The 13,060-nt window shown below is 44.4% G+C and overlaps 1 protein-coding gene across 10 annotated transcripts in view; it reads left to right on the forward strand.

Moving 5' to 3' along the window:
* Positions 1-8,215, forward strand: part of SPAG9 (sperm associated antigen 9) — an 80,849-nt gene extending 72,634 nt beyond the window's left edge. For 9 of the 10 annotated variants that reach the window (XM_023744186.1, XM_023744189.1, XM_023744187.1 and 6 more), the window contains 3 exons: positions 515-691; positions 3,309-3,458; positions 5,225-8,215. In XM_023744186.1, the coding sequence (XP_023599954.1) occupies positions 515-691; positions 3,309-3,458; positions 5,225-5,340 (443 nt within the window). In that variant the 3' untranslated portion in view covers positions 5,341-8,215. The remainder of the gene's footprint in view (positions 1-514; positions 692-3,308; positions 3,459-5,224) is intronic. The other variant, XM_023744188.1, reaches the window with a different exon arrangement.
* The last annotated feature ends 4,845 nt before the right edge of the window (positions 8,216-13,060 follow it).

Below are 13,060 nucleotides of genomic sequence, written 5' to 3' on the forward strand. Positions count from 1 at the left end.
CAGTGAAAGTGACTGTATTGTAGTGGCTGCGTCCTTTAGCACAGCTTTTCACCACTCCCCTCAAGGGGGATATTCTTACCACAGGGGAGAAAAATTAAAAGATAAACTATAAAAATTTTATTTAAAAATATGCCCATTGACCTTTAACTATGTACTGGTTAGTTTTCTAAAATGAGGATTAAAAACAAAACAAAACAGATATTCCTAAGATTCAAATCTGTTTTCTTTTGTTAACTAAAATGATTTTTTAAAAATTACTAGATGTGTTGAAAAAGTGAGCTTAGTTATTGCTAGACTGGCAAAATCCCCTACTCCATTTACTGAGGTACTTAAAAATAACTAGCATGCTATCTCTCCTCTTCCAGCTTTGTCTTGATTTGGCATTGCTGCCTTTGTTTTATCTCAGCTGGCTGTAGCTTTTAGATAATACCTATCATAAGGATTAACCAGTAACCTCTTGCATCATTACAATTTTCTAGGGGAAAATAGTTGGTATTTGGTTTTTCTGTTGCAGCAAATAAAACCTCAGGAGCACCAGGAAATCGCCCTGGAAGTGTGATCCGTGTGTATGGTGATGAAAACAGCGATAAAGTGACTCCAGGGACGTTTATACCCTATTGTTCAATGGCACATGCTCAGCTTTGCTTCCATGGGCATCGGGATGCTGTGAAATTCTTCGTGGCAGTCCCAGGTGAGGTGGATTATCCTGGTGAGAAGATGCATGTCATTGTCTCTCTCTTGTCCCTTAGTTCCACTACCCGCTCAAATGCTAAGTACTAGAATTACAGGTCATTTCACTAATATATATGAGAAGTTCTATAATGACGGTAAGAATAAAGCACTGTAGGGCTATTTGAATGAAATTGTTATGGAATCTCCTCCACCCCCCCCAAAACAGACTTCTTGATTTTTAAGCAACAAACCTGCTTACTTTTTAAAGCAGTTGTATTATTTTATCACCACAGAATACCAAAAATGGTCTTGGCCTGATAAAGGAGATAGCTAGAAAGAAGCCCCTGTCATCAAGGCTTGGTGCAGGAAGACAGGGGGAATGTGTTCGTACCTTTATCAGTGCTGCGGCCAAGAGCAGTGGACGAGGGGCTTGGGAGTCTGGGCCCTCCGCCTCGCCACTTGCCTGTTACTTTGAGCAAGTTGCCTAACCGCTGAGACTCGTTTCCTTGTCTTCTTACATGGACATGATTTTAATATCTGCTCCCTGCCGGCCTCACTGATTGTGAAAATTAATGGAAGTGCTTTGGGAAGTAAAGTACCATCTAGATATGAAAGGTAGTAGTGTGATGTCCAATGGGAAGTGTTCTGCCCGTTGAGAATACTAAATGATGTTGCTGCCACCTGTAAGCAGGATCCACGTTTTGAATTTCTCCCCATAAGAGGCTAGTTTAATAGTTAGACAAATTTCAAATATGACTTTACCACACCAGCTCACTGTGTCACGTTGGACAGTGTTTTAGCGTATTAGGGTTCTTCAGAGAAACAGAACCAACAGGGGGTGTGTGAGAGAGAAAGAGGAGGACGGGGGAGAGAGAGATGGGCAAGTGGAGATGTTTTGATTTATTTATTTTAAAAAATTGGCCCATGCGATTATGAAGGCTGTATATTTGAAATCTGCAGGGCAGCTGGCATACTGGAGACCCAGAAAAGCATTAATATTACAGCTTGAGGACAAAAGCATGCTGGAGGCAGAGTTCCCTCTTCCTTGGGGGACTATCTTTTCCTCTTAAGATCAGCAACTTAAGAGATGAGGCCCACCAACCTTATGGAGACTAACCTGCTTTACTCAGAGTCCGCTGACTTAAATGTTAACTATGCCTTCACAGCAATATCTAGACTGGAGTTTGACCAAATATCTTAGCACCATAGCATAGCCAGGTTGACAGATAAAATTAACCATCACACTTTTTCCCCCAAGGTGTTCCAAAGATGAGGTAATTAGTGAACATGGTGCAGGGCTCGCACATGGCACTCTGGTTACTCAGTGTTCTTAGCAACATAGTAATGAGCTTCCTGAAACATCTTGTATTTGTATAGTTATTTCCTTAGGATAAGTTCCTAGAAATGCTGGTAATAGTGTTTTCTTGCTTTCTCAAAGAAAGAAAAAAATATGTCTTAGAGTCCCCTTCGAGTCTCTTTTATATTTCTCATTTTGAGATTTATTAAGTTTATGCATAAAAATCTAGTTTATTCAATTAACTATGGTTCTTATATCTGAATAAATGTGCTCCATTCTCCTATTGATGGACCTCTAGATCTTTGCTGCCTTCCTCCCCGCCCCCCAAGTATTAAAAATAGTACTGCAGCAGACCTTCTCCTGTATATGGGAAAGACTTTCCTGTTGGGTATAAATCTGGAAGTAGAATTGGCAACATTGTTGACCAGTTGGCCCTGAGGATTAAGCCTTCAGGTTGGCCCTATTATCATACCTCTGTGCTCTTGCTCCTGTGTCGGAACTAACCAGTCTGGAGGAGTTTTCTCTAGCAGGCCTGATTTCTTCCAGAGCATCATTGAGTAATGCATGAGTGAGACACTGCGGGAGTAAAGCAAACTGTCCTATCCACCTTCAGCATACATTTCTTTCTAAAAGTGTGTTGCACCATAGGATTGTGCCCTGCTGTGTCCTGGAGGCATGGTCTGTGCAGCTTGACCAAAGGACAGCAGATTCTCCAAGAAGAAAACATACCCCACAGTCAAAGCTTTCTAAGAGGGATGTCATAGAGATTATAGTGTGAATAATTTTTTAAGGTTTCTCTCTATACCATTTCATGCTCCAGGATTCTACCTTAGAACACATTTACCAATCATTTTATTTGCATAATCTAAAATATAAGATATACTTTTCTTAAGTATGAAAGGAAAACTGTGGATTTGAAATAAATATAAATATTAATTAGGAATACCCAAACTCATAAGGCTTAAGGTGAAGACTTTCTTTAGTCTTTTACACAAAAGCACATGCCCCCTCTCAAAAGAGAGGCCTTTCCACTGTCCCTCAGATCAAGAGATATAGATTGTAAAAGTCTGAAGCAGGCAGCTAAGACCAGCCTGGCTATACACAGATTTTATGCTGAATTTTGGACCTATGTCTGGTTTGGTACAAAATGGCTTCATTTAGATTTTTAAATTGGGCTCTTAGGACCTCTCTAGATGTTTTCTGATCATGCAGAGGCTTCTAGCATCCCCAGTACTTCGGTTTCTGAAAATATTTTCCAAGTTTCTGAAAATATTCAGAAAAAAATGTTTCCCCACTCCAATCTATGCTAAGTAATATTCACTTGTTCCTGTATCAATAGGTCAGGTTGTCAGCCCACAAAGTGGCAGTAGTGGCACAGATCTCACAGGTGACAAAGCAGGGCCATCTGCACAGGAGCCTGGCAGCCAGACGCCCTTGAAGTCTATGCTTGTCATCAGTGGAGGAGAGGGCTACATCGACTTCCGAATGGGTAAGTCGGTGGTCCTGGGAGCTCAGATTCCACTGGGTTCTGTGACGTGGATTTTCATAGTAAACCAGAAACCACTCTGATAAATTATTTCTAAGAGCTTTTCTTTGAATTCTTTACTTGGAAAAGCACTTCATATGACTTTCCTTCTATACATCCTTCCTTCCTTTTTGGATTTCTTTTTATATCAAAGTGCATTTGTTTTGAACTACCTGGTTATATTTCAGTTCAGAAATTGAATTGTGTCTTTTTATTTTATAATATATCTTTATTTCAGAGAGGAAGGGAGAGAGAAAGAGAGATAGAAACATCAATGAGGAGAGAGAATCATTGATTGGCTGCCTCCTGCACGCCCCCTACTGGGGATCAAGCCCGCAACCCAGGCCTGTGCCCTTGACCAGAATCAAAACCGGGACCCTTCAGTCTGCAGGCTGACACTCTATCCACTGAGCCAAACCAGCTAGGGCTGGATTGTGTCTTGAGCCTTTTGAAGAATGCTCCTCTCCACAGTTGGACGTTGCTTTGAAAAGGCCACAAGGGGTGGGTAAAGGAGAGCTTGGCCTACAGAGAGGAATGCGCGTTTTTAGGGGTCTTTCTTTCCCACTGTGTCTCGTTGACAGTATCAGTGTTTCCTTTTGCCGGCTGAAGTGCAGGTGAGACACATTGCAGACTTCTAGGAGATGAGTGTTACAGCTTTGTCCCTGTGTGAGTGTAGGTTCTGCTGAAGAATCTGGCCCAGGAGGCGCGTTGTCCCTGGGCTGTGCCAGAATAACCCGCTCGGCAGCAGCAAAACCGCTGGATGTTTGCCTAGAGCAGTGTCTGGTCGGGGCCTCATTTGTCAACCTCACTGAGCTACTCCTGGAAACACCCCTCGTCTGTCTGTCCCTCGGCCTCATTTCTTCATCTCCACCAGGCACTGTCAATTCCTTACCCATCCTGAACCTGAAAATCCTGGGAAGGAACACCCAGCATGTTAGGTGGTGAATCTACCGTCTCTCGTGCCGCAAGGAGGTGACATCAGTGTCCGTGTGCTGGTGTCAGTTACCTTTGACCGGACAACTTCCCTGTCTGACAGGAAGGTGTTTGGGTTTAGTTTGTGGGGTCTATCCCCACACTTGCACATTTATAATTCTACTAGAGGCCCAGCACACGAAATTGTGCGTGGGTAGAGTCCCTAGGCCTAGCCTGCGATCAGGGCCACCTTCCGCCCTCTTGCCAGTCCCCAGTCCTGTCCCGCCACCACCCATCCTGGTTCCCCATGGTTCCCCCTTCGCCATCCTGTGATCGGAGCCTTCGGGCCAGGGAGGGGGAGGGGAGGACCGAGAGGTGGTCAGTGCACCTCATAGTGACTGGTCGTTATGCCATTATGGTGGCTGGGCTTTTATTATATAGGATCTAGTCTCAGTTCTTAGTTTGAAATAGACAAATGTAGACTGGCCATTTTGGATAAGCACAGAATTGGACAGCTTTGCCTTCTTAGCTCCCATTTCTGTAAACTGCCGTATGCAGACCTATTGGGATGAGTCTCCAACATGGTACCGAGAACTCATGGTTAAGATGTGGTCTGGAAAGTGAATTACCCTTTTCAGAAGTCAGGCAGGCAAGACTCCTGTTCGTGGCATTGCTCTCACTGTGTTCTCTGCGACGGGAGTCAGACAGGTTGTGTGCACACTGTTGATGCACTGACCACGAGCATCATTTGTGATGTACAGCGGCCTGCACATTCCATGCTCAACCTAACTTGAGTCTCCTTATCCTCCACCCACCAGGTGATGAAGGTGGAGAATCAGAGCTGCTGGGAGAGGATCTTCCACTTGAACCTTCTGTTGCCAGAGCGGAAAGGAGTCACTTGATAGTGTGGCAAGTGATGTATGGCAGTGAGTGAGCCCATGGGACACAGGTGGAGACGGGCATGCCGTCTCTTCTGCATGGTTCTTTCCCTTCCTCTTTATTTAATGCTCTCTTTGTGAAAAAGATGCACCACATACTGTGTGAGCATTTCCCCCCTGTTAACTTTACATTATAAAATCTGTCCCACTGTCATAATACAGGAACTAGCTGTTTTATTGCACCAGTGTTATAGGCAATTTCAGTGTGTTATGAACAAATCAAAGAATGTTTACTTTCTACAAACTGGTGAATTCTAGAAAGCAATCCAGATGTGGTTTATTCTGCCGCAGCGAATATCACTCACTTCATTTGATGGAGTCACTTTTTAGCTGTCACTAATAATGGAATCAATGGAAACACTTGATAAGTGAAACTGTATCATTAAGGATAGTCGTAAAGTTTCCCCCAATGTATTATAAACTGACACAAATTAATACCGGGTGGATCATCAGGATTTATCTAATGTCCCAAGAGGGCTAAAAGCTAACTGTAAATTACTTAACTTTCACTTTCAAGTCTGAAAAATCTTGTTTATATGGTATATAAAAACTTTGTTTTCATCAGATGGGGGGGTTTTATATTAAAGAAATTAAGACTACACTATTTAAATAAATGTTTCCTATTTCTGACTTATTAGAGCTCTAAAGTTTATGAGGCCTGCTTCTCTGAATATGCTAAATTTTTTTTGAGGCTAGTTTCACTCATTTTCATACTAATATGTCTGAAAGTTTGTACTTAGAAGGCTTAGAAGATAGGCATCAGCAGTGAGAGGATTTTTTAAAAAGGAAATTGTTTTGGATTCTTTGTATCAGAGGATGGTGGTGGTTGGTTGAGTTTTTTTTCATGTACAAAAATTAACTGTTTATTAATTGTTCTTGGGCTGCCCTAACCAGTTAATAGGAGTAAAGCTGTGTTGTTGATGGAACGTGGCCTAATGGACTGAGAGAGAGACTTGATTAGAAACGGTCGTTTCTCTTGTTCTGTATAAAACTACAGAACCGCTTGCACTTGATATTTTGTATGTAAATGACTTGTTAGAGCTTTTATGCCTTTGCAAGATTAAAATGCCATCGTCAAAGAGGAAAACTATGAAGGGCAAGACAACAAACCAAGATACCATGGAGTGAATGTTGACACATCTTTTCACCCTCAATGCCCATTTAAAAAGTAGAGTCTACCCCGTTTAATACGTTTTTTAAGAACCATTATGCTATGGTTTTTTCCCTCTCAAGCTTCTTGAAAATGTGTGATTTATCATTTTTTACTCATTACTTTAAGCAAAGCTAAATATAAATGTAAGTGCTATTTTTAAAATATAAACCTGTTGGATAACGACCCCTTATCAGGACTATCAAAGAGAAGAAAGCAGACACAGGCCCATCTCAGTAGTCTGCCAGGAATTGTTTTTCTAAACTGTCGTGTAAAGGTAGTTGTAAAAAGTACACCTTGTCTTTGCTTCATACACATGATGAGGGTAGATTATAAAATACATGAGCTCTAAGGAGCTGGAGGGGGCCTTTGGGTCCTTGGCCACATGTATCTATGAGCACATCGTGTGACAGTAAAAGTGTGGCTGCTGTAGACGACTAGAAGAAAAACCTCTTCTTAAAAGGATCATGTTCTTGCTTAAGCTGCGTACTTTTCTTCAGGCCACCTTTCCAGGACCCCCCATAACAGGTTTATATTCTTGTAGCGTTCACTTTGGTCAAGGTGGTAACAGGGAGAAAATGCTAACAAGTAAGCTGCTTGCAAGCAGCAAAGCAGTTGGTGTGAACTGCCTGTAGCTTGTATGTCAAGGGCAGAAAAGAAGTACCTGGGGTTGGTCTATGTGTAAAAAAAAGAAAAATTACCCTGTGGGAAGAAATAAGGGATTCCGAGAATTTCCTCATTTTATTACGCTTCGGTTCTATGTGAGGCTGAGCCACGTGACACTGCGGTCATCGCCCCTTGCTGCTCTGCAAGCATGGCCGTGTGGTACCCATCAGCCTGGCACTTACGTGATTGTAAAGGCAGGCTGAACTCCCTGAGCAAAGGGAGGGTATTCTCTAGGAACTCAGTTTTGAGAGCATTTTTCTCGAATTCCTGTAGATCTAAAATTTTAAAATAGGAATGAATATCTTAATAACTGCAGATTATTGAGAGTGTACAAGGTTTTGAGCACAACATATGCAGCACATAACTTTCCCGGTTAGTGCGTTTGCACAGAAGAGGTTAAAATGCCTTCTCTCGGTTGCTATAGTGTTCCTTTCTTGTGAAGGTCTTCCCGCATTGAGAACAGACCCTCTACAGTGGCTGCCTTAGAAACACAACAAAGCAAAACAGTTGTCATACAATGTTAACTGTACTGAAGAACGCGTGTCTTGCAAATGCTGTGGAATTGAATATTTATTTCCTTGTGAGTATTATGACCGTTACCAAAGGACTCAACCAGATTTAGGGCTCTTCTTCATTGATCATGTTTGTAACATGGGAAGAGCAGAGAGAATTAAATGTGGAAATCATAAATGCTTTTCTAACAGGGTTATGCTGTTTTATAACACAAAATGTCTTTTTCTTTCTCTTTAAAAAATTAAGTTGTTATTAATGTCATACATTTCTCAATATTTGAATATATATTTTAACCATTTTATGTTCTGACTTCGGTTTTTGTCCTAGACATTTTATCCAGCATATTACTTGCCTCTGTAATCTGAAAAATGGGTTCTAGATCGTCCTACTTTCCGTCTCTTGGAGGCTGAGGCTTCATTTCTATGAGCAAAACGCTCATTTAGCAACGTAGTTATTTCAGTATTTATTTCTATTATGGAATCCCTGGGGTTCGGAATGTAACTTTGTACATGAAATATATATAAATATGTATATGAAACATGTATGAGGTCCCGTGTATTTTGTTTGTTTTTGCCTTTCCTAGGAGTCTGAACTTGGTTTTTATTTGAAAGTCCGATAATCTTCCCCGATCCAACATGTCGTTTCTGGGGGACTGCCGCCATTTGGCACTAGCTGGAAGTGAGCCATGGGGAATACACAAAGGACACGCCTGCTGGCTCACGTGTTCACATGAGACGTGAGTAATAGACACTAGGGCTTTCTAGAAATGTGGGTGTGCTGAGTAACACCCCACACGTGACACTATGGCATGCCATTTGCTGGATCACTCAGTAGTAAGAAGCAGGTGCTATGCAGACGGGAGTGAGCGGTGTGCTTATTCGGGGCCCATCGGCCTGGGAGAGGCTCCTGCAGGAAGGATGATTATAAGACGAATCACGTGGTAGCACAATGTGACTCCCTGTGCCGTGCGGTGGTATTGAGAGTAGTCCAGTGTATTTTGTGTACAAGAAATGGGAGTTTCTGACATGATGCTAAAGGTAGCCCTGATGGGCATGTGAAGAGGACAGTTCGCTAGACAAATGCACAGCCGTCTACCCAGTGAGGTTGGATGCTCTAGAACAGTGGTTCTCAACCTGGGGGTTGAACGACCCTTTCACAGAGGTCGCCTAAGACCATCGGAAAACACATATATAACTACATATTGTTTTTGTGATTAATCACTATGCTTTAATTATGTTCAATTTGTAACAATGAAAATACATCCTGCATATCAGATGTTTACATTACGATTCATAACAGTAGCAAAATTACAGTTATGAAGTAGCAACGAAAATAATTTTATGGTTGGGGTCACCACAACATGAGGAACTGTATTAAAGGGTCGCGGCATTAGGAAGGTTGAGAACCACTGTTCTAGAATATAATTAATAGCCTGGCTCATTCCTGACCTTACCTACCTGCCCCTTCATCCTCTGGGGCCTGCCGAGTCATTGTTGTGGAGACAGGTGAATTCTTTCCAGCCTCATTCAGTCATCGTCCTGATTCAGCCAGTGTCCAGTGAGAAGCTAGAGGAACATCACAGGACAGGAAATGCTCATCCTCGTTCTGCTGGTAACAGGACAGAGTGCTGTCCTCACCACTGAAACAGCTGCCTGCAGTCCCACCCGGTGGCGCAGTTGTCTTTCACACAGATACTGCCCAAGCCCCCAAGCTCTTCCTGGTCCCTCCCAGGCCTCCTGTCCCGGGTAGGCTTGAGAACCCTGACCATCACAGAAGGCACGGACCTTAACTTTCTGCAGTGGCCAACTAGTTAGAAAAGGCTTTGCAGCTAGAGAACTTTTCAGAAAGCTTTAAATATTTGGTAATGACTGCAGTTCAGTTTTAAAGTCAGTTCCTGTACAGACACAGTGGACTAGAGGCAAAGCAGGCTGTACGCCTGTCCAGGCTCTGCTCCTGCAGTGACTCTAGACAAGTCACTAACACAGCACCCCAGAGTCACCCAGAAAGGCATCAAACTCCACCCAGACCTACTTACTGGGTCGGATCCTCTTGTGGAGTCTGAACCCAGGCATCTGTGAGTGTCATAGGGAAGCGTGCTGTGTGGCTAAGGTTGAGGGATCCTGTTTAACATATTCAGACCTTAGTTTCTCATGAGTTAAAGGTAGGTGGCTTGTCCAGATTATCTAAATCAGCGGTTCTCAACGTGTGGGTCGCGACCCCTTTGGGGGTCGAACGACCCTTTCACAGGGGTCGCCTAAGACCATCGGAAAACACATATGTAATTACACTACGGGCCCAGTGCACAAATTTGTGCACCTTGAAAGGAACTGTGGGCTGTGAGGCTGCTGTGTGCACAGGGGCGGGTCCCCGCCCAGCCCCTCACACCTCAGCCCCTGGTTCCCCTGTCTGCCGGCAGCCCCACTCCCGTCACCGCCACTCCCATGCTCTGACGGTGCCGTCCCCGCTCAGCAGTGGGTGTGAGCAGGGCTGGCGCCATCAGCAGGTGCAAGTGGCGACTGCTGCCCCGATCACCCCTCAGGAGCAGGGGAAGGTGGAGAAGCCCTCAGGGGTGATTGGGGCTGGCAGCCACCACTTGCACCTGCTGACAGTGCTGAGCGATTAGGGCTGACACTGGGCGCTGGCAGCGGGTGTGAGTCGGGCTGGCGCCGGCAGCAGGTGCAAGTGCTGGGTGGGACCGTGGCATGCAGGAGCAAACAAGGTTCAGTAACCCCCCCGAGGCTTGCCCCGATGACAGCGACCGGCGCCCCCCCTTGGTTTGGCGCCCCAACTCACCTGCTACACCATCCTGCCATGTTTCACGCTCTGCTGCCTGCTGCTGATGCCTGCCATGTTCCACATGCGCCCCCTGGTGGTCAGCATACGTCATAGCTACTGGTTGTTCAGTTGTTTGGTTGTTCGGTTGTTCTGCTGTTTGGTCTATTTGCATATTAGCCTTTTATTATATAAGATATTGTTTTTGTGATTAATCACTATGCTTTAATTATGTTCAATTTGTAACAATGAAAATACATCCTGCATATCAGATATTTACATTATGATTCATAACAGTAGCAAAATTACAGTTATGAAATAGCAACGAAAATAATTTTATGGTTGGGGGTCACCACAACATGAGGAACTGTACTAAAGGGTCGCGGCATTAGGAAGGTTGAGAACCACTGATCTAAATAAATCCTAGCTCTAGTCCTCTCTGGCTCTGTGGTCCTGGCTCTAATTTGCCTCGGGTGTTGTGTGCACAGTTGCCACCCACACCTGCTTGCAGATCCGGTTGCCCAGTCCCCTAGGAGGCCCAGGTATTGGGTGGGTGGGATTTGATTACTTAGAATTTCCAATTTATCAGAATGACTCTGTACAAAGGAGCCAGATGGTTTAGCTCCTTTCTTTTATGACCAAGCAGAACATTGGCTCCTACCCACAGGAAAAAAAAAAAAAAAGTAGTTATGATTTTATTTGAGGCTGCAAAGGAGAGGTGGACCAACCAGCCCCAGCTTCCCGGGTGGGGGGTGGGGGTGGGGAGGAGCAACTTTGTGTGAAAGCCACAGTTCCCAACCTGACCAGGAGAGGGGGGTATGGCCTGAAGCACCCGGAGCTAGTTCCAGCATGAAATTATTTCCTCCTTTCTCTCCTCTAAGGACTATCAGATGTCTATTTGGGGAAAATTTCCCAGGTGATTCTGATTCTTGCACTGGGGAATAAAGAGCAGCCCAACTGGATTCACAAACATCTGTTTTTCCAGGAGACAATCTTCATCCATTCTTAGCTATCATTACCAGCTCATGGTGACCTGCCAGCAGGCTCTCCCCAAGCTCAGCCCAGTGTCCTTTCTTTTTTGATTCATGGGTAATTGAAGCTTATGGTACTTAGAACATATTGCTACATTAAAAGCTTAAAGAGAATATTTCATCTCCCATTCATAGAAGAAAGCCATAACCCTTTAGTTGTGATCATGACTAGCTTGCATTTACATAACATCTCATAATTTTTCTCAAAGTCTTTGCTTCATAAACTCAAAGGTGACTTGCAGAGCAACCCTTTGGAGTGTGTGACCATCCTCAGGATCTAGAGGCCTGGTCACAGGAGGGGCCCTGCCCGTTGGCAAACAGGTCCAGCTGAGATGAGTAAAGGCCAAGGTCCTCACTGGGGAGAATAACCAGTTACTACTAGATCTCCAGCCAGGAGACCTGGTTTGGATCCTGGGTCTACTGTTTAATTTTGTGGCCCTTCACTAGTCACTTAAAGTATTGTTTCCTTACTATGAGAAGAGTAAACCCCTGGCCTGGGTTCTTGCGATGGCTGCGTGAGGTAGTGAGGTGGTAGCAGCCAGCACACCACCTGCCCCTCGTAGGCGCTCAGCAGCAGCAGAGGTTCCCAGGAGCCAGGTATGTGGGGATGAGGAAGATGGAAGGAGACACGAGAATGTGAATTGCAATCAAGTGTTACGGCTGTACGTGGAAGCAGTAGTTATACACCTGGGAGTGGTATGGTGTCTGCTTTGGCTATTTTGTAATGTGGTGAAAACAGAAAAACTCCTCCATGCTTATTTCAAGTCTGTGTAGGAAGCAGAGGTGTCTTGCGCCCCTCAGACCTTCCAGGGAGTACCTTTTTCTGTTGCCCCACCCAGCCTAATTTAAGAACAGGAATGTCCCGTGGAAATTAAACATAGAAGGGGACCATATTCATTTTATTCCTCTGCAGGCACAAAGAGGGACATACCAAAGCATGAGAATATAAGGTCAACATTTTTAGGTGCCATCAAAACATATTTATTCAGTATCTGTTGCTCATAATGCTAAAGGTATGACTATTACACTCCTAGTCACTGCTTACAAACAGAGAAGAGACATACAGAACTAAATAAAATATTAACATTGATGCACAGCAAGGTGTGGAATGGTAGCAAAGAGGTTATGGGCTTCCTACAAGATTAAAAAAACTTAGCATTGCTCTGCCCACGCAGGAGTGCACACCCCAGCTGTTGAGATGGATGTGGGACCTCCCAGGTGCAGACACCCAAAGAGGGAGCAGCCTGTCAGAAACTGCGGCTCCTCATCAGGAGGCTTCTTACTGTGGCATCTTATTCACAGTAACACATGTTTGTTTCCTTCCCCCGTGAGGCCTCAGTTTATTTTCTTGTTGTCCTTTTCATCCAGCTTCCTCTCCCTCACCTTAGGGTGGTGTGCTGGCTGCTACCTGCCCAGCCGGGTGACAGGTCCCGGAGTGAGTGTTCAGCTGTTTGCCTCTTAGCCGTTAGGCTGCTGTGGGACAGGCCTTTGCAGGCGTCTCTGTCTCTGTTTTGGAGAGCTTCCCCTGGAGCTGTAAGAAACTAGGAGCAAACGTTGGGCATGTTCTTCCCCAGAAAAGATTCC

The sequence above is a fragment of the Myotis lucifugus genome, unplaced genomic scaffold (genome assembly GCF_000147115.1).
Source record: "Myotis lucifugus unplaced genomic scaffold, Myoluc2.0 scaffold_435, whole genome shotgun sequence".
Classification (NCBI taxonomy): Eukaryota; Metazoa; Chordata; class Mammalia; order Chiroptera; family Vespertilionidae; genus Myotis; species Myotis lucifugus.